Source organism: Macrobrachium rosenbergii, chromosome 25 (assembly GCF_040412425.1).
Source record: "Macrobrachium rosenbergii isolate ZJJX-2024 chromosome 25, ASM4041242v1, whole genome shotgun sequence".
Classification (NCBI taxonomy): Eukaryota; Metazoa; Arthropoda; class Malacostraca; order Decapoda; family Palaemonidae; genus Macrobrachium; species Macrobrachium rosenbergii.
In genome coordinates this window covers 42,637,185-42,663,107 of record NC_089765.1, presented here as the reverse complement: position 1 = coordinate 42,663,107, position 25,923 = coordinate 42,637,185, and the positions used below count along the sequence as shown (strand labels likewise).

Genomic DNA, 25,923 nt, shown 5'->3' with positions numbered 1-25,923 from the left:
TACTGGCATCTCCTCCAGCTGCCATTAAATTTGATTTCTAGTTACGGGCAGAAGGGACGAATATATATATATATATATATATATATATATATATATATATATATATATATATATATATATATATATATATATATATATATATATATATATATATATATATATATATATATATATATATATATATATATATATATTGCAGAACAGTATGGTGAACAGGTAGGGTGGGGGGTAGGAGAGACGCCATGACTCCAAAGCATGGATCCAGCACTCATGAATATCTAACTCTAGGTCGAGCTAATTTCTTAGTCTGCAATGCCAAAAATACTCGTTTCTGCTTAGGAATTTTAGAAAAAGAATCACAAACAACAAGGTCAGATAAGTTCTCAGAACGGCCGTGAAAACAGAAAATGAGTGGAATCACCGTACTGTAATGTCATACTTTTTATTATGTGACACTTAGCTATAGAAAAAGAACAAAAGTAGGGTGTGAACAACTGCCAGACATACGATACAGCATAGTCATTTACCTATTTTATTATATTTCATGCATTTTTTCCTGAAAAAACATAAGCAGCTGACATATCCATATAAAGGCGATGTGTAAGTGCCAAGTAAGAAAAATGCCGTATCTCGCATATTTTTACTCTGAATTTAGTAAAAATTTGAATTTAGGACAGCTGACACTTCCGTTGCAGATGTAGCTATTGCCAAAGTCTGGAAGTTTTCACTGAGTTATGGGAATTTCATTATTGTTCATGCCGGATGATCACCCTAACAATGTTTCCAAATACTCGAGAGAGAGAGAGAGAGAAAAGAAAAACTTGACTTTTTTCAGGCATCCAAGATGGCCCTAATCATATGCAACACCCATTTCCTTTCTATATAGCTCTCATGGCTTAATAAGTTTATATGCTCACAGTCATTAGTATCACTCACACTGTTTTTACTCACACGTCATGACACTTCAGAGCAGCATAGCCTAATAGACAAAGAAAAGTAAAGTAATGCAAGAAACAATTAGGATTATGTAAGCTCCCACTTCACTTTTGCATGTTCATACAAGAATCGGCTAAGACTATTAAATTTTTTGTCATTAACACACTTCAGCACTTACTATACCATATAATTATAATGCAAGCACTGAGTCATAACCAATCCACTTAACCATGTCCTGGAAGCTTTCATTTTCAACAACCAGATTTCAGAAATAATGCCCAATTTCTTTACCTAGCTACATTTGACTTCTCAGTCACACCAACGTGCAAGCACTGTTGAGTATAGTATATACATTCGATGATCTCTGACGCATGATCTGTTGGTCAACTGGACCTAGGTGATGCAGGATCTGAACGCGTTCAGCACTCGTTGCAAACAGCTCATCCTTAGTTTTACGAATTACTTGAAGATTAAAGAAATAATAATAAAGGCAGAAAAAGCCATGTTGCTCAAAAATGAATTGAAATAGTATCAACTTGTTCAGTCGCAAATTCATGATTTTTAAGTAGTGAAAAATACGATAAAAATAATACATAATACAATTAAATCACATTAAGTACGTGGTTTCTAGGAAGGAGCCACACTCGACAAAGAAGCATTGATATTTCACGTGAGATGGGTGAAAATGAAAATGATTTTTTTTTTTTTTTTTTGTACACTACTTGGTAAAGGAATTTTTTTTTATTTATTTATTTACTTACTGTACTTATTTATATATCTATTTTATCTTTTAATTATCTGACTCGAGGATGTGTGTACACTGTACAGGACTCATAAGTCTAAACTGTAAATTTGCTGGGGTAAATATCGTTACACTTTCTGAACATAGCTCCCCCTGAATATTCCTGCCCCACTAGGGGGCAGTAGTGCCAACATTAAGAATCACTGCTCCGTAAAAATCTTAGTTCCTGATTATGAGAAAAGAATCAACCTCATTAACCCTTTCAACTGCCAGTGTTATTTCTTCCATTTGTGAACATTCCTTCCTGGATATATGCTGCATTTTGTCAAGCAAGATTTGCAAATCTAATGTTTTGCTGGATGGTCTGTAAATTGTGATCAGTTGAGTAAGCTGATTAAAAGTGCACTTCAAGTAGCAGCTTGAGCTGCACTGGCTTCATTAGTTTTTGCTCACCAGACATTGGGGTCATAATGGCTATTGATCTTTAGCCTATCTATCTCCAGCCACATTTTTCAAGACAAAATCCATAAAAATGGTAAATGGCAAAGGTGACATAATTCCATATAATACCCCTTTATTTAATGCAAATCCACTTAACAAGACTTCATTAGCATAAAAATTTTATCTGCTTAATTTGTCATAAGTTGAATTTAGTTTTGTTTCATGTTCCTCTTATATGGAGTACTTATGGGAGATAGCTGGTCCATTCATTGAAACATGGCGACAAGGTGCATGGCTAGCAACAAAAAGTGAGTATGTGGAGGAACCTACCCGCTCACTCAGTTGAACAGCATCAATGATTCTTCAGCTGGCTTGTGTGTTCTCAACCATAGCTGCTATTAAAGCTCTTTACATGAATGTTTCATTGAGTATGTTGGTTGAGGCTTGTTATAGATTATTCTCACTGGATTGTGATTGGCATTCTGGTGCTTGATTCTTCTCCATGTAAGAATGATGAGCGTAGGTGTCCTGACAGTGATTGATTATGCTCATATTTCATGTCTGCTTTCACGGTTGACCCCTCATTTTTTGTGGTCATCATGTAGAAGCCAGGAAAGTTTGCAGGTTCTCAACTGTTTCTTCTGTCTGGAAGGTGAAGGAGGTTCCATGATGCCCACCGGTATCATCCGTTCCCCATACTGTGTCAGCCCTGAACCCTACTATTCACATTTTGCTATTGTGGGAGAGCCTGTCTCAGCCCCCCCCCCCCCTGCACTGGTACCCAGCTCCTTAGCCTCTGATTGATTTCAAAATACCCATAAGAACGAAGCGAAGTATTTTCTGAATGTATTGTGGCCTTCCCTGGGCATGCTTGTAGAGCCTTCCTTGTTTACCTTCCTGGAACATTTGGCTTCAGCCAAAATTTCCCCTCAACTCTGCTTGTGCTATGACTCTTGATGTTCCTATGGCTCCTGCTGTAGCTGCTCTAGTAACTCCTGTTCCTGCCCTTTTGTTCATGTCTGCCTTGACTGTGGCCATAATGGATGTGTGAGAAGAGGGAGAGATGTGGTTTGGGGAGAGTGAGGAAGTGCCACAATGTATCATCTTGTCCTCCATTTTTTCCTCCTCTTTACCTTCTACCTCATCTGTCTCCTCTCCTGACAGGTGAAGTGTAGGAAGAAGACCCCGAGGACAGCCCCCTGCTGCAAGTGTTGGCAATACTAACACCTATTTGTGGGGACAGGTGATTTTGTATGGCATGATTCATTAGTCTAATTGTGACCACCCTCCATTGCATGGGGCTGCCCATGCACTGTCCCCAATGTATGACTAGTTGCTTCTGGTTACTGTGCCCACTTCTTATGCATAGGGAAGACCCTGGACTTCTGGTAGTCATTCCCCTCGGCTATTACTACATGTCATGGAGCATGCCCACAGTTAATCCCAAGGTTTTTTTCAGCAGTTTTTCAATATTTGACCAAAGATATTTAGGCCTCATGTTAAAGAAATAGACAGTAAATATTACTATATATCCTTCAGTGGCTAAACACATGAACCCCTGGACATTCCCTACAGTGTTTTGAAAGCTTATCAGTGCTGTTCAAATAAAAGGATTTTTTCTTGAACATTTAACAGTACATCTAAGAATGTCTTGAGCCGCTGCTGTGAGCTCTGTGGAGGCAGCCCTTCAAATATGTGAACTTGTGAAAATCAAACTGTGCCAGGTGGGAAAAACATGGTCAGTGGACCGTCATTCATTAACTCTCACCTTGGTCATGATTTTGGTCCAGGAACATTGTCATAGAACAAAAAGGGGAACGTTTACATATCTCTGTTTTTTTTTTTTTTTTTTTTTTTCTCCATGTTTATTATTGGGCTGTCGAAACTGTAAAGGAAGTATGTAATACTGACCTATAATGATATGGTTTTGGGGTATGTAGGTTATAGTGACTTCTCCATTGTCTTAGTGCACGTGATCTTGCTTGTGCTGAGTTGGGCCTTGAATATCTTTAGTGTTGGAGCAGGGGCATGATTCAGCGTCTTTCATTACTGGTTATAAGATAAATCCAATTATCATCTCATGCTACAAACTACTGCTTCAATTTTTACCAGTTTCAGTTCAGCATGCGATTTTCCTCTGAACATAGAATGTATTTTTCAGGGGTTCACATTCTTGGTACCTAGTGAGCACAAATTTTGGTTTTAGCTATATGTTCATGTAGGATGGATTCTAATGAACTATGATATGTATAGTGTCCACTACCTGATACATTGTCGCTCTTCTGTTGATCATCACAGTTTTCTCAATAGCTTCAATGTTTTCTGATTCTTTTGGCACAGGTATCAGACCTTGGGTCATCCCCGAGAGATGCCCTGCCAGGACAGAACTCAGAACTCAACTGTTGACTGTGGAATATGGTGTGCTTGTTCACCATATGAATAGGGAAATCTGAAGTTGTAATATTCTCCAGTAACAAAAATTTGGTAACTGCTTATTTTTTATAATTTCACTTTTTATGCTTATGCAGATCTAAAACGTAGGAAATATGCAAGTAAACAACTTCTATAAAACTCAAATTTGGATCCTTTGATACACAACAATATGCTTTGAATTATAAAAGGGTTGTTTTTCAGAATTAATGCGAGAAATATTTGAGCATCCCTCATAATTTAGATCATTAACCAGATAAAAATCCCTGTTTACCTATTGTTTATCTCAGTTTTAGCTTTTCTTCTCTTGCACTGATCATTTTCATACGTTTTAATTGTCTTTCTTGCTCTCAGCCCTCTTCAGGTGCCTTAGCATGTACTAACAGTTAAAAATTTTGCATCTGATTATCAACCATTTATGTTTCTTCTTCCTTATGGCCAGGCTCCTTTCTGTTTATATTCAGTTTCAAACACAGTCAACATTCTTCATATATAAGCTCTGGTGTAGTAAGCTTATCCATTCAGGAATTCCTTTGTTTAGTCATATCTTTTGCTGACTAAGACACGGCTAATGCCCATTTTTGTCTTCTCATTTATCCGTTTGAAATTTATGATGAAAATATAATTGAACCCGGTTTGTATATTTTGAATATTAAAATAACCTGTCTTGTGCTGGAGAGATCATATAGTTCAGACTGCTAAATCACCTTCCAGATGGGATACGTTCTTTTCTTCAGTCCAGTTATTAAACCCACATGCCTTGTGTGTCCCTTTGAAATTCCCTTCCTAGTAGGTATGTTTGATTGATAACAATGCCTTACCTCTTTTCATGATCCTTTCTCTCAGCTGCAAGGTCGCATCTATTTTCAACCAGCACCGTTTCTGAGATTTCCATGGAGCTTAGGAGAATCACTCTTTGCAGGTGGCCTTGTAACACCCATCAGGACTTCCATAATTACCTTTCTCTTTGGAGATGAGTAATCCTAAGGGTTCACGGTTTTTAAACATTTTGTTCTGCCAATCCTTCGAATTGTCTACATCAGTTTTCCACAACTCTTATAACATCCTGTCTTTATCGTTCCTTTTTTTTTTGTGACTTTGGTAAGATAAGAGAATTAGTGTGAGTTATCCTAGTTGTGTCTGCATTGAAAAAATGTAAGCCTTCGAATATGTATACAACCAAGGCCATCTATTTGCATTGCTGTCTATAATGTAGAATGTTTTCTTATCTGTTACTGTCATTAGTTACTGCTCATAATTAAACAGTACTTTGAAAGTGTTTTATATATTGTTTTTCCAAACATATATATAGTACAGTAATGTCTGTTTAGAATAAACATGAGCCATTGGTATTGTCTTAATTACCATTCGTCATATTGACCTTCATACTGCATGTTGCATGGATTTTTCTGTAAATAATATACACAAATTGGGTAACATAGTACATAATTAGAAGGTGCCTTAGTCATTACCTAGTCATTAGACTTCAAGCTTCAGATACAGGCAGATCGGATATGGAGTAAGACGTCAAAGCAAGAATAATTGACAGCTTGAAAACATACTGATAGGCATGGAGTAGATCACAAGAGGCTGTGGCCTTTCTCTTAACATTCGCTTTTGGTTTTTGAGGAGAGAATTAAAATTTCAGGTCTGTGAACTGCATATGATAAAGGAATTTAAGTAGATTTTTTTGTGGAATCTTTTGAAGGCTCAGATGAAGGCTATGCAAAATGCTTGCATTGTGTGCTTTCAGGTTTGAATCACATCCTTATGTACTACTCTGGGAGGCTTTTTACTTCTATGGAGATATTACCATATACATAATTCATGCAATTTTGAAAAACGCATCATAATGATATTTTGTTGAGAGTTTCAGTAATGATTCCACCTGTTGATATTTGATAAAAGAATGGAGTTTTTCGCAGCATAATCCTCCTATCCGTGTAAGTTGCTCCTGAGTTACAGGAATACCGTGGAAAGTTCAGTTTGTATAATTGGAAGTAATCACTTCATTGTTCAGTGCTTTTCGTAAATCATTTTAGTTATTGAAGGCCAGCAAATTGGCAACTGCTTAGTTTCTTTTTTCTTAATAAAATTAGCAGATGTATTAAGGTGTCTTGGCAGTTCTGTTTTACAGTATAACTTTTGAAAGTGTTTAGCTTTTATCGTTTATGACGAGGAAGCCCTAATTAATAGTGTTTGATATATAAGACAGATGAAGGAAATCTCATAAAATGCTATTGTGAAAGTTTTCGACACTGGAAATTATACTTCAGGTAGTCAGGTTACAGATGGGAAAGGTGAATAAACTTAGTACTATAGGCTATTGTTTTTTAAGTGCCTTTGGGTCACTACAGATAAACAAAAAAAAATTTTCCATTTTTATCTTTTTGTCTTCCTGTTTATTGGATGTTTTAAGTACGTATGTAGGTTAATGTATAATAGTTATGTAAATATTTGTGTCAGTGTTCAAACTACTTTTCTTATATACTATATAACCCTTCAAGAATATTGTTTTCTTTGTTTCACTACTGGTGTGATCTTCGCTCCATCATTTTTACAGTATTTTAACTTGAACTATCGTGTAAAGTTATGGAATTCTTTAACCACCTTATTACCACATAGTAGCTGAGACGTATTGTTGCTGCACCAGTGAATTTTGAAAAAGGAAATCATTGTATTGCAGTAACCGGAGAAATTACCATACATGCTTATGCTTTGAAATATTGTATCATGATTTAAACAATATTTCCTAAAACTGCATCAGTGATCATAGCAGAAACAGACCAGAAGAATTAACCTTTCGTTTTAATAACTGCCATACCAACTAACCAGGAGAAATAAAGCACAATTTCAGAGCACAAAATGCAACCAAGATCTGAACATCTTTCAGGTAAACTTAAAAAGAAATCCCAAAATCCAGAAAGTCCTGGATGATAAATAATTTCTGCTCCAACAACATCAGATATCATTTCTTTGTGACAACTGAGAAATCCATCTGTATTTGAACTTTAGTGTACCTGGGAACTGATTTTTTATTTTGTCATATATAGCCCTTCATATAGTCACCGTGTTGTAGCAAATATAAACTCTACAGAAAAAATTGATATCGAGCATAGAGCCCAGTTGGCAGTGTACTATGGTTTTTATAGGCTAGTTTTATCCTGGATCATTATGAGATTGATAAAAATATATAGACCATTCAGAGAACATTCCTTCTGGTCAGCTTGAGGAGAGCTATGAATGTTAAGTAAGTGGTCTAGTTAAACTTGAAAAATAATAATAGTAAGACATGAAGATCAAGAAGATGGAGCAGTGAATGTATGGATAATGGAGCTATGGAAGTGGTTGATTTGTTTAGGTAATGAGGCGTAAATGTAACGGGGTGGTAGGAAAAGAAAATAGGTGAAATAAGAAAAGTGTTGGGCTCTATGTGAAATATTAAGAGGCGGATTGTGTAGGAATGTATCAAGGAACTGTTGATCAGCTGTCCATTGTGGGGTTGAAATATGACATAAGCAATATCTCTCCTAATCGACTGATTATTTTATCCAAACCGAAGGCCATGATTGAATTCAGGCAAGACAGATGCACAGTTTCCCTTGGAAGTAAGTTATTCCCATGGTATGGTGAATTCGATATAAAGTTACATTTGAGATTCGCTGTGCCCAGAACCATCAAACACTAATGAAGAATCTTTAATGATTCAGATTTCATAAACTTGAGCTGTAAATTTTGTTTGTTCACCGGTTATTTGAGGTACAACTATTGCAATATTTTGCTCCTTTTATAGTACCCAAATGGTTATTTTTACTTTATTTTTTTAGTTTATGTTTTTCCAAATTCTACAGAATCCCAGAATTAATGTCTGTAGAGCTTTAAATGATTCATATGACCTTAGCTTTTGTTGTCACAAATTGTTCTATTTTGCTTGCTCGTAAAGTCAGTAGTATGCTATATTTATTTTATCTTTTTATCATAGAAATTGCTGCTCTCGTTTCCATGAATTTTTAGTGGTGTAATGGTGGATATTTTTAGGTGAATTCTCTCTTGTAATTTGTTAAGATATGTACTTGATGAAGGAATAGGTATGCCGAGTTTTGGTTCTGTATGGGTGGTGGGTGGATTGATATAAACCAGTTGAATGCATTAAGGTAAATAATTCCTTGGTTGAACCTTTCATTTTTATTTTTCTTGCTCCTATTTGCTACATCTCTTTGTGTATAGAAAATTCTTACAGCTAACATTTGGAAGATCTTGAATAGGGCTTAAAGTATGGTTCTCCTTCTGTAGAGATTGGCCTCAGATAAAGCATAATTTTTACGTTGATATGGTAGTTGGGGATTCCAGAATTAATCCAATCTGACTATTGGAGTCAGATTAGACTTACCTGCTTGTCAGCGAATCGGCCTTGAACAATGTCAATTGATTCTTGCCACACCGACAACTATAGTGAATATTTTGACATGGCCTGGTGTACTTGTTGTGTAATTCATGTTATCTTGAAATGTATTACTAAACTTGCATAGTATGTTCGCCTCGTAATGCCGAAGGTGATGCGATTGGTCTAGTCGTTGATACCCTCAGAAGTCTGCAAAACAAGGAAAATAATTATTTGTAAGTACACTGGGATTAAAACCTAATGAAAACAATTCCATCTACTTTCTGATTAACTGTACTTTCCTTGCCACATTAGTCAAGAATGCATTTTGATAGATCAGAATATATAATCATGTTTTGATTTTTTTAGCATTGTCAGTTTTGGAACCCAGCGTTGCTTATTCTTCGACTTACACTATGAGCCAACTCAGGAGAAACTGCACTGGATATCATTGTTCCCAAATTTTTTATCGATTCAAATTCATTAATACTTTCTCCATCTAACGTTGTTTTGTCCCTATGTGCATACTCTGTTCTTAGTCCGTGTTCCTTAGATTTATCTCGAGTTCAATCTCTCTAGATATATGGTGTATTCTGGTAAGCAAGCTTTGTAAATACTTTGGTGTTTTGCAGATTAAAACAGCATAATCTGCATATTCTAATTCTCGAGTTTCTATCATTATGCCACTTCACCTATTTTTTTTTATATAGTCCATGAGAAGGGCAAACTGCAACAATAAAACAACATTCCCTCGTAGCACCCGACTATTTACGGTAAATTCTTCTGACAAGACCCCCATCAAAACTTTCCATAATATTGGTCTAAGGCAGTGATCTTCAAACTGTGGGCCATGGCTTAGTTTTCAGGTAGGCCACGGACATTTAACTAGATTATAACAAAAAATAAATTAACTATATAAAAAATAAGAGAATAAAATAAAAAGAAAAGAAATAAAAATCTGAAACTTCAGTGTAAAGACAAAGCTCTAATTCATTTTGTTGACTCATTGTGTGCCTTCATTGCTAAGATCCAGAACTGGGTTAGGAAAATTAATGCCGGTAATTTTGCAGTGTTTGAGAATTTTTGTGAAGTTGCTGAAGGTGAAAAAGAACTAGATCCTTGTCTCCAAAATGAAATAATCAACCACCTTCAAAATTTGGGTCAAGAATTTTCCAGATACTTCCCTGATCTTGAATCCATAGATCTGTCGTTTATAGCAGATCCATTTAATATTGAGCCAGATTCTGTGCCAGACCCTGGCCAAGATGAATACTTGGAAATGAAATTTGATTTTGGTGTAAAGTGTTTGCAAAAAGAGCTCTATGTACAGGAATTCTGGGCTCAAATAAGTGCATCAACCCTAGAATTGGTAAGCGTGCACTAAAAACACTTCTACCTTTCTCCTCCACTTACGTAAATCAGGCTTTTCTACCTTACTTCAAATCAAAACAAAAGCAAGAAACCGCTTAGAGGTGGAGGATGACATGCAATGTGCCTCGTCCACAATTCTCCCCCGATTTGATAAGCTTGTAGATGTGAAACAAGTACATCTCATTAGCTGCCTTACCTGAGTTAGTGATTACCATGAACAGCAGAGAAAGTTGCGTTTTATGTTTATCTTTTGGCCATGTTTCAAGCCGTAAGGTTCAGTACATGAATTTTATTTACAGTAATCAAAGTTCAGTCGTTGATTTCTGGATTATTAAATTTAACTCTCATGAAAATTTCTTAGATACATTTACCATATAATGCATTTATGAAAATTCTCTTTGAACATGTTAAGAAAATGTAATAAAAGTTTCTTAAGTACCTGGTATTGTATGTCTTATTGTGAACATAATTTATATGCTAAATCTGAAGGGCAGTAGGCCATGAATATTTGGAAATACCTAAAGTGGGCCATGGTCTTAAAAAGTTTGAAGACCACTGGTCTAAGGACACTGTCAAATGACTTTTTGTAACAACAAAGCCACCCTGAAGGGATTTTCAAATTCGCACACTGCTGTGTAATATGTCTTGATACAAACATTTGAACTATGTAACTTTCCTTTTCTAAAATCGGCTTGTTCACCTCTAAAGAATTTATCAGTTTCTTTCTCCATTTCTTTCGTGAAAAAGCATACTGAACATTCTCATTACAACCAATGCAAGTACAGTTCCCCTATAGTTACCACATTCAGTCAGGTCACCTTTCCTTTGTACCTTTGTGCTGATTTCTATTCAAGCTGTTTCCACATTCCATAGTCTGCTAAACAACCAAGTTGATTTACGATGTGATTGCAGTTTCAGCTAAAATCACATCTGCGATTATTTTATCATAACAAATTGTATTCGATCCAGTATTGTCTTTTTCTTATTCTGATATTATGGACCCATTCCTCCTTTGAGAGGTATTTTCCCTTTTTTTTCACCCATAGATATTGATAATTATGTGGTCTACCCTAAGTGCAGTCATCTCTCTGTTTGTTCAGATGTACTCTCGTTGGATCTTCGTTTAATTTTATAAACTAGACTTGAGTACTTAGTACATTCTACTTTTTGTTCTTCATTTTCTGTCTGAAATGTGTCTACATTTATAATTTGCTTTTCTATTTATTGTATTCTAGGTTTGTGTTACCCTATATCTTAGTACTTGTTTTCCGGGTGATTGATATAAATTTCCTGTAGTTAAACCAGGCCTCATTGATTGTCTGCTCCTCCTCATATATGTTTTGTAGAACCACAGATGTATTTCGACATTCATTTGCAAAAGGTATTCAATATTCCATCTTCAAGAAGTTTTACTGTATTAAACCTCATTACTCTATCTCCGCTTTTTGCAAGGTGCTCTTGACTTCAACTTTGGGTATTGCAACATTAAGTTGTTGATCACTGCCGATACCTGCTCCTCTGAAGTTCTTTAAAAGTTAAAGTTATTTATCATTATGCAGAGTTCATGGGGAAAGGAGTAAATACCTTACCTCTAGATAAAGAGCTAGATGATGTTCTGGGTATGTAGGATTTGCAACTCTCTGGCTTCCCATTCCTGCGTTCGTCGTTAGAGCCAGGAACAAAAGGGAGCTTAGACAGAAAGGGTATGTGAATACTGGCAGGTTATTCTGTATATTGCAAGAGAGAAAGAAGAAAGTTACTTGGCTGTAAGATATTGATTAATAATTAATACTACGGATTAATTTTGCAAACGCCAACAAAAAATGTATTGAAAAGTAAAATGAATCACATAGTTTTTTCAGGTTTCAACAGAAAACATATCCATGTTAATTGCGTTGCAATTTTGTGCAAGCTTGTATAATTTTTTTTACACGAAAGTTTCGTTTTACTGAGGATATAAACTATATCGAAAGTAACAAATGAAGAAGCATTCATTTTACTGATTAATGCGAAACCTTTGGTGCGTTTAGGAGAGAAATGTTTCTTTTAAGATAATTTAGTACGCACACCACTTACTTAAGTGAATTCTAAAGTATTCTGTTGACTGTTTTGAGATTTTTGTTTACATAAATTTTATAGTGCATTAAAGTAACTTTTCAAGATATTATTACAAATATTTCTCAGCATTAGCATACGTTCACTTATGGGATGTTGGTAGCCTTTCTTACTTACCGCTGAGAATACAGGAACGATGGCAGCCTGAAGACAAGATGTAAAGACGGCGTTGATGGCTGCCATGATTATCATCTTTGGGTTTGGCACCATAAAGAAAGTTATACATGCTGCTGATAAGAATCCATTGTAGCCCCAAACGCCTGCATACACCAACGTGTAGGGCGCTGATGAAACTGCTAATGCTGTAATGAAAGACATTCTTCATAAAAATATCTCTCTCTCTCTCTCTCTCTCTCTCTCTCTCTCTCTCTCTCTCTCTCTCTCTCTCTCTCTCTCTGTTGAAATATCATATCCCTAATGTGGAATCCAAATGTAACATGATTATAAACAATATAGGTTTCTGAAGGTTAAAAGTTAAACACATTGTACCTGGAGTGTTTTGCGTTTCTATGATTTATGTACCTTAAGAAATATTCTTTCCGTCATCTAAACGCACTTCCTTTCGTCAGCGGAAAAAAAAAGGCCTAGAGTGTTTTAAAGTTAATAGAAAAGGAAAGTGGATGCATTGGTACCTAGTGAGGTGATTGTGAATGGGTAGTGAGTGTCAGAATGAAATGGTAATAGGAATGGGGAGGACAGTAAGTCGTTATCCCCTTTAGGCAGATAGTGCCATCATTGCGCCTCCTGCGGTGAACTAGAGTCATTACTGAAAGGTGTTTGTAGCGTCCCTTCGGCCCCTAGCTGCATCCACTTTTTAGCCTTCTACTGTACACTTCCTTTCTTCCATCTTGCTGTCCAGCCTCTCTTAATTTTCAATTAATGCAGCTGTGGAGTTTTCTCCAGTTTTTACCTTTAGAGCCTTGTACTTCTTCTTATTTATGTTGTGGATGCCATTGTCCAACTGCAGTGGAAATTGAAATAGAAAAGCAAGTTGGAGGGTACGGGGTGAAATTGTTATAAATATAATTAACTGTATTAAACTTAAAGAACGGTACAAAACTCGTTAGTGATAAAACACAGTTTGTGTTTACGAGCTCCGAGAAAACATTGTTCACTGTAAATTTAATTTTCATAATAAAAAGGTGGTGGTGTTCTCATGTTGAAGTATAATAGTACGTTTTGTAGAATGTTTAAAAACATCAAATAAATTGGCAAGAAGGGAAATTTCTTAATTTTCACATAATTTTTAGAAAGGCAGTAGATATATAATATATATATATATATATATATATATATATATATATATATATATATATATATATGAAATTAAGTTAAATTTCGCATTGAGAATTGGACTAATATTCGCTTGCGCAACCGCTACTTCTCGTGAGAGACAAATTAATTTCTATCACCGTTCGAATTTTATCCCAGTGCTTCCTGATGTCATAACATTTACAGTTAATTTTGTATTCCTGTTTTGTACAGATGACATCATTTAACGCCATCGGAGTATCACGGGATGAAATCATACGATTGGGATATCTATGGTTTCAATTTGCTTGAACGTCATTTGCCATCATCGGAACCTCAAGTTGGGATGCGTGAGTTTGATAAGGAAATGAGGAAAACGTATTTTATATATATATATATATATATATATATATATATATATATATATATATATATATATATATATATATATATATATATATATATATATATTTAATATTACTGCTGTTCGCCCTCGATGTATTTAAGTGTAGGAATATTAGTCAGATTGACCTCGACAGAGAACATCTCTGTCCCGCAGGTAGGCCAGGCAATTCAAAATAACGATCACAGCAGAGACAGATGGCACCCGTGCATAGGCTGGGTAGTTCAAAAAACAAAATATGCCTATGGCATTAGGGACCTAAACCTCAGAGAGGGTTTTCACTCAATAGTCTCTAGTAATGGTGGCCTTAAGCTATCTTTCCCTTTACTCTATGCATTCGGCAATGTCTTTGTCAAGGTCGGAGTGCCTGGGGCGGCGTGTCAAGAGGCTGCCTCACCTTGCGGGAACGCGAGCGAGGTCAGAGAGAGACAGACCACAAACGAGGAAGTACGCCGCGTAGCATGCCGGAACGGTCTTCTTTGTTCCTTTACTCGACTTTTGCTCCTACGTCTATATTAATTAGTGAATTGGGAAGACTGCTAGTATCAAGACTCCTGAGGTCCGTTGTATGCGCAAACGACTCGACGTTCAAGGTAAGTCCGATTCTTGTTAAAGCTTCGTCGATTGACTAATAACTTTTCTGTATTTCTGTTTTCTTTGTTTCATTCTCCAGCCACCACTTACGGGATATGCTATTACGAAGTCTAGATTAAGCCAAATTATTATATTGTTAGCGTTAGCCGAATTGTCCCTTAAGTCTCGGGGATTTAGGCAAGCAAGTAATTTTTAATACTCTGGTATTCGTTATGCCTAGCGCTCACTGTTTGGGGAGAACCGTTGTGTTTTTTGTATTTAATACCATCTTAACAAGTTGAGATTTTTCTGCGTCCGCAGTTGGTGACGTTTATCATACAGTCTTTATTCCTTGAATATTCTTTGTTAAGGTTAATTACCCTTAACTGGCGACCTTTGATTAATTAACGTCTGTCTTTGAGGTTAACTCTTGGCTTCAAGAGACAGGTTACGTGTATTCTTGGCCTGCAGGGCCATGCAACTTTACGTAAATTAACCAATAACTGATCAGCCAAGACACACGTAACAATATATATTATAATACACACAGGTGGAAGAGGTAGATGAGGAATTTGTTTAATTCTCTGATAGGTTCATAGGCACGACAGTTAATGAATTTGGGTTTAGGAGGGTAAGAAGACAACAGGTGTACTAGTAGGATAAGGAAATGAGTGTGTTTGGTGAGGGAAAAGAAGATTATATGCTGGTGTTCAGGAGGGTGGATACCGTAATCAAGCGAGAGAAAGAAGCAAGGTACAATAAATTGTGGTGGAAGAATGGAGCGGTTTATTTGTGTAGGTATTTTTCAATAAATGTAGTACATCTTGGTAGAATGAAGAAAGATTGTAGTCACAAAATAGGTGAAACAAGGAAGGAATGTTGCAGGTTGTACGCAAAAGTTCAGGAAGAGACATATTGTCCATGGAAGTCTTAAGTGTCAGTGCATTATGTGACCCTTAAACCAACTAATTTATGCAAGGTACTTTAATTTAGGGCAGTAAGGTGTGGGTGCATGCAAATAAAGAAAAAGTTGAAGCTGTTGAGATGAAATATTTTCGCATTAAGTATGGAAAAAAACTGAAACTGAGATACGTAGAAATGGCAAGAAGGGTCGCATGGATGAAAGAGTAGAGGACAAGTGGCAAGTGAGGAATCTATAATTTGAAAGTGTCGGCAGGGATTAAGAGAGGAAGGTCTAGGAAAGGGGGCCCATAATATCAAGGAAGTGTGAATGTAGATGGAATAGAGGATGAATGACTCGTGTGCGTGTTTGTGTGTGTTTAGGTATTTGACAGACAAATCAGTCAAACTAAATTTGTTGTTGTTGCAAATCGGTTATTTAGTGTTTTGAAGTACATTTGTATATCATTACCGAATTCTATGGGCTTGATTGCCTCCATTTGCGAAAATCTTATTTTTTCATGCTTGCTTAGACTGTTAGCTTTGGGAATATAACCCATTTGAGTCTGGTCTTCCTGGTGCTGCTGTGAGATTGCTCGTACGAATTAGTATATGCTCGAGGAATTTGTACCCGTTTTCTCTACTTTGTAAAGGCAAGAGAACTTTTTAAAGGGGGTGACTTTTTACTCGTTTTTGCCAGTTTTAGTTTTGAATATCATTTACGTTTGTATTTTCTGTTTATGCTTGGTTAGCTTTAATAATCTTGCGTTCCATTTATATTTTCAGTTTCTGTCTTTCTTATTATTTGTATTATACACGTTGTTCAGTAGTAAGAAAATGCATTTCATTGTATTTTCAAACCACATGACCCCTTCTACATTGGCTCCTAGCTGTATGTTAGGTGTGATACACAGCGAAAATTAATAAATGATATTAATGATACACACAGGAATTTTTTATAGTATGAGTTTACAAATATTAAAGTGCTGTAACAAGATTTAGTGTGATAGTTTCCTTGGCTTCCTCTCTTACTATGAAATTAACTGGCTGCAGATTTGACAGGAATCTGGAGCAGATCGATAAATGGTGTAGTTAGCAATGTGTGATGCTGAACTCATGCAGAAATAAGACGGTATTGATTACCTGGTCTCGTGAAAAGTTGTTACAGTATTATGAATACTTGACATTGCAAATAACTGCCTTTGTCTTCGCACTTTATTTTGTCCGGGTATTTTATATAATTATGTGTGTGTACCTTTATAAGTATATTTATGTATATACACACACACACACACACACACACACACACATATATATATATATATATATATATATATATATATATATATATATATATATATATATATATATATATATATATATATATATATATGGTCAGAATTGCTCCACTTATTGTCAGACAATGAGTGACAGTCATCTGGTTTAAGCAAAGCGAAGGAAAGATTGTCGTGACTATGCCATAAAATGCAGGTTTGAGAGTAACCCAGTAGGCCTATGTGTGATCCAGAATTGTACCAGAAATGGTTTCTCGTAAGTTATGGTCAAGTTTATCCATTTTCAGCAGAAGCATAAACTCTGAGCCACAGCTCTTGGGTATAATTTTGCCATGTTAGGGTCTTTTCCAGAGATGATCAGCCTCCTATTTCTCCATGTAAGCACGTCCACGATCATTGTTGAACCAGGTTTTGTTTTTAAAACAATAATTTAACACCCAAAAAGGAATTTGCCTGTTAATTGTGACAATACTGTCGTTTTAAAGTAACAATAGGCTCAACTTTTTATACATAAGTGACCAGTTGGGAAGTGGAAGATCACTCAAAATTCCACTCAATATACTTGAGATCTAATGTACATCTTACAGAAGTAGGTTGACCCATAAAGGACAACTCGCTGACTTTTAATCATTAAAGAGATTATGTGTAGGTTCGCAGAAAATATTGCAGAATTTTTATTAATGTATTAAGATCATCATAATATATATTATATGCATGTATAGAACGTAAAGAAAGTAGGCTGAAGTGAAAAGATGTCATTAATTGGACTTCTTACCTTCACTTTATGCGTGATGTTCATGAATGTCATATGCATTTTATTATTACGTAGTTAGCAGTATTATTATTATTATTATTATTATTATTATTATTATTATTATTATTATTATGGAACAAGTATAAAAGTCTAATGAATATTGAAAGAAGCTGTCGTAAAATAAAATGTTAAGTTAAAAAAAAAATTAAAAGACGGGGATTAAAACAAAAAATAAGTAACGGTAACTTAACAAATAGTTATGTATATACAAAACCAGGAATGAGTGTCGCAAAATTCAGACGGAAACACTGAACTGTAAAGGTATGGTGTTTTTTTTTTTTTTTTTTTTTCCCCGTTAACTTACCTGTAAATGTCGCAAGAAGACCACCCAGGTATGAGGCTGCAGCAATCATTGGAGAGCAGATTACCAGTCCAATTAGGATTAAAATGGAACATGCAATGCTCTCAACTGCGTAGACTTGTCCTACTGTGAGAAGTGTGCCAAGCCAAACCTGTGGGGATAGGAACTCTTAGTCTCTTCAGAATTAGATAAATTTTTTTTGAAAGATTGTACATTTAACCAACAGTTAACCTCAAAATTAGACCTAGGGATCATCATGTAAAAGTATTTACACCTGTAGATATATAAACCTCAAAATTAGACCTAGGGATCATCATGTAAAAGTATTTACACCTGTAGATATATAAATCCCTCGAGTTTGCTTATGCTTTGCATTTTATATTATCCCTCTTCTGGTATTTCAGTAGTTTGGGACCTGGTGTCATTTATAGCTCCATAATAATGTATTTTTACACCCTTGCCAAGAAATATATATTTTGATATAGATAGTTACTAAAAGACTTCGTGTGATGTCTTATGCGAACTAACGTAGGCTCTCTTCCTTGTGGTTTTATTCCTCTGGTTTTAATGAAGAACGGTATGTTTGTTGTTAGGGTTGGGATGTATTTATTTCAGTCTTCAATTTTTGCTTGCGCGTTGTCATGCTCTCTTTCACTACAGTACATCAGTGACTTTGGTTATGATGTTAAATTTAGGTGACCTAATTTGATTTGGTTGACGTTTTGATAAATTGTGTGTTGTTTTGAAGGAATTAGAACCTTAGGACTCAAGTGTCATAACGATTTAGTCTTATTTCCTTGCATACTATTATATTTGTTCATTATTTATCAGTTGCCCGTAGTAATTGTGGTACTTGTTAGGTAATCGGCGGTGGTGAGCTGCAGACTGTGCAGAAGGGCCAGCAGCGTTGTTGCTGAAAACGGGAAGACTAACTCCCAGCGCCATCTGTTTTAAGGGGAAGAAGCATATTTGTAGGCGTATGTGCATCCTTAAACACACCAAGAGGGTATTTATTTTTACACTGGAACAGAGGGAGTTGAAAGCAACCTACCTGATCCCACTGGATAGTTGCAGATACTGGGGTTTCGGCCCCGGACGTAACGTTGACTTGTTCTGTAACGTTGTTGATTACAGCAACAGCATTTTGGATAGGTTCTTCGGCGTATCCTTTTGCTCTCAAGCATAAAAATATGATGGAAGTGGATATATTGAATGGCAGCGTGTAACCAGGAAGATTGTGCTTGCTTAACAGTGCCCCTAAGCCGATGCTCACGCACACGCTGGTGTAATTAAAAGTTAAGTGCAAAGTATGAGCTTTTAAGATTTAAAATAATTATTGATAACTTATTTTGTTGGAGTGGTTGTCAGTCTACGCCATATGATTATTTTTTTATAAAGTACTTTGTATATTTGCTGAAATGGTAATTAAAATGGTAGGCATTTCTAAATTTCTTCAGTATTCAAGACATGTAAAGATGTGTCTGAACTCAGTCACAAATAATTATAACAAATGGATAAGGAACTACACTATTTTCATTGTTGTTATAGGTTAATTATCCTGTTTTCTTTTGAAAACACAAGTCGTTAAGTTACTATTGAACATTCCGTGTCTTGAAATCATGGTTATTATGTTTGGTGTCTAATAATTCCATAAAGATGTATTCCGGGTGCTAGTATTTTACATAGTTGTCTGTGGTTTACATTGATTTGATGCAAGGTGGGTTGTTGAACTCAGTTAATCTAATTTATATGATGTGCGAAAAAGATTTCATCGTCTTAAGAGCCGGAATTACAATTGTTATTAAGGGATGAATGTGTTTATGCCAGTGAACATTCATGGAATGAATGTACGACTTTAACAGAGTTGTTAATTCCTGAGGGACTTTATTCTTAATTGCTTTTGTAGTAACCTCACCCCCAAAGGTAAAATTTGGCCTCCTAACCTTAATAGATACTCAGTGGTACATTTGACTTTTACTTTATTGAAACCCGAGTAACTTAAGATGCTCTTGAGTGGCTGAGGGCAGATACCTGAAAACGGTGGTCATCATCATGTAGAGCCAAATGTCAGTGTTGAACGGCTTGGTGAAGAATAATGGATACAACGACGCCGTCACAGTGCCTACCAAGACTGGGCTGAAGTTGGTCAGCCCTGCTCTAATGGCACCGTCATCTTGATGAGTAAACTGTGTGAAAAAAGTTCAGCGTTTAATTGGACAGGTCATGGGAGGTGATAGTAGCGATTAAGTTTAAAAAACTTATATAAGTGCCAGCAACGATAGACAACGGGAATTGATTATCCAGTCTCTCTCTCTCTCTCTCTCTCTCTCTCTCTCTCTCTCTCTCTCTCTCTCTCTCTCTCTCTCTCTCTCTCTCTCAACCAATCAGATTTTCCTCTCTGTTTGATTTTGGGCTCTTTGTCTCTCTCAGCGCTTGTGTTATAACTTGCAAAAGGTGTACTGTAAGAAGGTGATTGATTTGCAACTTCAGCTGCTAAGTTGCAGTCGGTTTATGTCTTCAGGTATTGGCTTTAATTTCAAAAATACCTGTTGTGTAAATTCATTACGTCGCCTCAGAGTGCAATACTATTGTGTATGAATAAGGTCAGTGCTCCTGCATAAGTATTAAGGTGATATTACAGTGCAGTAATTAAGATATTTTGTCCCTTATCCTTCATGTTTACGATGTAGGCAACGCTATACCTTGAATCATGCTGTATCGTTAACAGACTAAAGGGAGACACGGTTCAAAGACCGAGGTCAACACAGTCAAGACTTACTTGAGGGCATTTTGAAGGAATCAGAGAAAATCGTAGCTTTCGGAGGAACTTTGGAAAAGTAGTCACATCAAACCACCATAGCCGAAGCCATAGCTGTGACAAAATGGAGATGTGGTTTGATGATGAAAGGGCAAGGTTTATATGGACTTGAAAGGAAAACCTTATAGTTGGACACCATTGAAGAATTTGGATGTTGAGAAAATGATTTCAGAAGTCATGAAATAGTTGTATATACAATAGAAATATTTTGGGATTCATTTGAAGCATTGGAATGCGATGGACTGTATGTAGCACCTGTCAATTTACATTTTCATTATAATTATATATATATATATATATATATATATATATATATATATATATATATATATATATATATATATATATATATATATATATATATATATATATATATATATATACAGTGTATATATATATATATATATATATATATATATATATATATATATATATATATATATATATATATATATACAGTGTATGTATATATATGTGTGTGTGTCCAATCATAATTACTGCTTGTGGACATAGCAGTGAAATTTGCAGCTAACGGGAAAAGAAAACATTGTGACTACATGTAAATTTAGTATTGATGGTATAAAGTTGAATACTTGTAATTAATTAAAGCATGTTCAAAAACAAACATGAGATACAAGTTACGTGCACAGTTTAAGATAACCAAAGGATTTTTTTTTAGTGACGAATCTTGAGAGTTGACATTTGCATAACTGCAAATGATGTCCTCAGAATCTCAAAAGGATTAATATCTTTGGGAGTTAATCAAGTGAAAGTTTTGTATCTTGCTATTTGTTAATACTAATTTGTAAACATTAAGTTAGTTCAAAGAACCAGGTACCCCTTTCCCAATTAATTGGGTTCTTTGAAGTGTGTACATATTCATAGTGTACAACCTCTGTTAATATTGTATCTGCATCATTTTTCACTGGTGTGTATACTCAGGAACGTGGTTCTAATACATAATGAAGTAAGGTCAGCAGTAAAATGTTCCGCTTCATGTTTTAGTTTTATGAGCGTTATTTTATCAGCAAAAACTTTTGACTGCCTATCTACAGACTTTAGTGTGAACCTAGGGTCAGGGTGCGGGTTTTTAGTACATAATGAAATTAAGTATACCTTAGTTTTACCAGACCACTGAGCTGATTAACAGCTCTCCTAGGGCTGGCCCGAAGGATTAGACTTATTTTACGTGGCTAAGAGCCAATTGGTTACTTAGCAACGGGACCTACAGCTTATTGTGGAATCCGAACCACATTATAGCGAGAAATGAATTTCTATCACCAGAAATACATTCCTCTAACTCTTCATCAGCCGGCCGAGGGAATCGAACTCCGGCCCATCGAGTGACAGTCTGAAGCTCAACCGACTCAGCCAATGAAGGACTACATAATGAAATGATAATGTCAGCACTAATTTGTTGAAATGCCAATGTGTTAGAGCTTTGAGAAATGTATATGTAGAAAATGAAAGTTATACCTCAAAAGAACTATTTCAGTGAATAGAATAAGCATGATGATTCTTCACCCCATTCTTTGAATAAGAATGCAAATTTTTAGGGGCAAATAGAGTAGTTTATTTACATTTTAGTGCAAAAGAGTTATTACTATGAGCCTTTTGTCTCCAAATGGACGTCGATGTTGAAAAAAATATTTATGTAACATATCAAACATAAGTTCTCATGAATAGAGTGCCATTTTAGCCCATCAAGTGTGGGGTGATTTGGAAGATTAAGTCATTTACTAAATTAAGTGGAAGCTCTTTGTGTGTAGATTATGCAAGCGGTAATGTAAAACATAGCCCATTGTGGAACAGAGGCAATAAGGGCAAAATGGAAACTTAAAATTATTGTCCTGTAATAGGAGATTTGTGGTGTCATATAAGAAGGGTATGTATGGTTTTATTGTAAGACAATGCTTGGCTGTAAGAAGACTTTTAATGCAGATGAGCATCACTTTTGTTTATTTGTAAATACAAAATTTTATTAATTTGTACATAACCATTATTAATTATTGTTAACTAACATTATTGAAAATCGAAGATGGAATAGAAAAAGTTATTAAAAAGGTAGTGGTAGAAATATTAATCATAACAGAAATACTAAGTTAGCTCTGGTACAAGAAACAACTAGATTGCTGGTGGAACAGGTTAATAGAAGTTTATACGTTACTGAGAAGGAGCCCTTTCTTAAATACAAGTATCTTTGTTACACAATTTGAAATATCTTTGATGCACAAGGAGAAATGAGCAAATCATGGTTTCCAGCTGTGCATGAATTTACTTCGCAAATCAGCTTTATGATTTTTTATAAATTCAGGTTTCAGACACAAAACATCCTTCTATTACGAGAGTTAATTCAGAACAATTGGAAAACAGCCAGGTAACTTAGGAAACGGCAAGGAAAGGGCATCTTCTGAAGCACTACTAATCAGTACTACCTCGTTATCCTTGTGATTCCGGGTGTGATGTCTCAGTGGGATCTTGAACACTTCTCGTGTGTACCCTGTATATTATCTAATATATATATATATATATATATATATATATATATATATATATATATATATATATATATATAACGAAGATTAAGCCTAAAAATCGTTTGATATCGAAACCACCATACCTTGGGAATAACTTACTCTTAAAGGGAATTAAAATTGATGAGTATTCTGTCCCGGCCAGGATCCAAACAGTGGACTGTAGGTTTAGAAACAACGCCGAGTGGTCAAAGTTGCCCGTCTATCGTTGTTTCTAAACCCAAGGTAAGATGTAGACCCAAGGCCTAAGTAGTCAAAAGTCCGTTATTTATTGCTTCTTATACTAAGCCCCAGGTCCGAATCCTGGCCGGGCAGTAGCTCTTTATCAGTTGATGCCCTTTTTGGGGTAAGTTATTGCCAACGTATGTTGAAGTCGATATAAAACAAAATCTGTGATTTAGTATTTTAGTATATGTGAAAAAAATTTCATTTGTGTATATGTACATTACACTATATATGTGTGTGTGTGTGTATATAGCACACACACACTATATATATATATATATATATATATATATATATATATATATATATATATATATATATATATACTGTATATATACTTGTTTTTCTTTAACCTACTAGTTCAGCGTGGTAACTCAAGGAACATGAGCGGCATGTGTGGCCTTGTCTCTTCCACGGATCTGGTTTAGTCTGGATTTCGCCGCTAAGTGTGTCGACATTAATCTTACATTTGTAGGGGGTATTAATCTCCGTAGTCCCTTCACCCTTTTATAGCTTCTTCGTAAGAATCTTTATTTCGATGAGTAAGGACGATGTCAGGATCATGGAAAATGAATCTCTCCGTACTTCTAGCAATTGACTTAGGTATATAAGTTTTGGGTACTCGTGCAAAATGCATCACATTCACCGATCACTCGGTGGATTCCATGGTATTTCCGTAGTCATATTTTAAGTATGCAGATCAGATCGATACCACCATTCCTGCTTTTGATATCAGTGTTATAAGCAGCATTCCGTCAGTAGCGGTTATAAATTTTTTTTGATGTTGTGGAAAAGGAATCCCGCCCACAAAAAGTAAGAAATGTGTTATCATCGCAACGTTCTTGTAATTGTATTCAGAACACGAAAATGACTATGTCTTGTTGTTACAGCTAATTTCGATGATTGTGTATAATTATATATATATATATGTGTGTGTGTATATATATATATATATATATATATATATATATATATATATATGTGTGTGTGTGTGTGTATATAATATATATATATATATATATATATATATATATATATATATATATATATTATATATATATATATATATATATATATATATATATATATATATATATATATATATATATATCTTGTATTTCCTTGTAAGAGGTAACATCCACTACGACGTAGTAATATCTGACTTTTGGGGTCCCAGGTTAAAATGCTGGACAAGCACTGTTTAGGCTCTCTCTCTCTCTCTCTCTCTCTCTCTCTCTCTCTCTCTCTCTCTCTCTCTCTCTCTCTCTCTCTCTTGTCTAATTATGTTTTTAGTTAGTTACTGTACTATAGTAGTTTTTTAATTTTTTATCATATGCAAAGTAACATAGTGGCCTATGGGATTTATCAGGCTAATTCTTTTGGCCAACGGGAAAGGAGGGTTGAGGGAATTAACGAACGAATGAATAGTCAAGTGTCTTTTAATGAGAATAAGTTATGTGCATTGGCGAAGCTGAGACAGAATTTACAGTTAGGGAATAGTCCTGGAACGCTCTGATCTCGGAGGATTATAATTTTGATTTAGTAAGGGAGGGTGGAGGGGCTGTCCTGGTTAGTGAGGTAACCCCCTTCATGAACTGAGAAAATGTGCAAGCCTTTTTGAAATTATTTATTAAATGTTTAAGCCTTTTCAAAATTATTTTTTAAATACTTTTATTGACTAAAGTCATGAATTTATCTTTGAACCATGGCATTTCGAAGAACATTTTTTAAGATTTTTATAAAGATTTGATGGAATTATTTCAAAAATTTTCAGCCACCCTCAGTTTTGGGCTTCACTTTTGGCTCGTTAATTATTCTTTGTAGTGTTTGGTTAGTAATATTCACAGAGACCGTTCCATTTTCGTAATTAAATGCAACATTATTTCTACACTTCAGTTGTAGTCTGGTAAAAGGTAAGACATGAACAAACAAAAATTTGTGGAACTATCTTATCAAATCGTCATATTCTTAAGGCATTTTGTCTGTCTTTGTTGCTTTGTTGTTAATCGTCATAACAAATAGCAGGCGAGGATTGTTAGATATCATTCCTAAAAGTATTGACATCAGGTATTGCAGTGATGTTGCTTATTTGCTTTTATTTTTGGTTTAGTGTTTCTGGTCACGAACAAGACGGTTGTCCAGTCAGGATGTCGTGCTGTTGTGATCGGAGAGTAAAGTTAAAATCTGCGCCTTCTGCAACTGTCTGTTCAGTACTAGAAAACGTATAATTGGCCCAGCTGCTTGAAAGGTGTGAGGTCCAGAGCTGCCGCCGGAACCCTCAGGCCATCCTCGCTTCAAAACAAAAATCTACACGACGCACCGAGACTCTCAATAAACACAGATCCAACGCTCCTGATTCAAACGATCTTATATGCATTTTTCAGAAGATACTT

General features: G+C 35.4%; 1 protein-coding gene across 2 annotated transcripts in view; it reads right to left on the bottom strand.

Moving 5' to 3' along the window:
* Positions 1-8,719: 8,719 nt before the first annotated feature.
* The window catches only part of LOC136852610 (urea transporter 1-like), a 52,983-nt gene continuing 35,779 nt past the window's right edge, over positions 8,720-25,923 (bottom strand). For both annotated transcript variants that reach the window (XM_067127495.1, XM_067127496.1), the window contains 6 exons: positions 19,985-20,139; positions 19,005-19,233; positions 17,957-18,104; positions 12,534-12,718; positions 11,891-12,028; positions 8,720-9,140 (listed from right to left, as the gene is read on the bottom strand). In XM_067127495.1, coding sequence (XP_066983596.1) covers positions 9,117-9,140; positions 11,891-12,028; positions 12,534-12,718; positions 17,957-18,104; positions 19,005-19,233; positions 19,985-20,139 — 879 coding nt within the window. In that variant the 3' untranslated portion in view covers positions 8,720-9,116. The remainder of the gene's footprint in view (positions 9,141-11,890; positions 12,029-12,533; positions 12,719-17,956; positions 18,105-19,004; positions 19,234-19,984; positions 20,140-25,923) is intronic.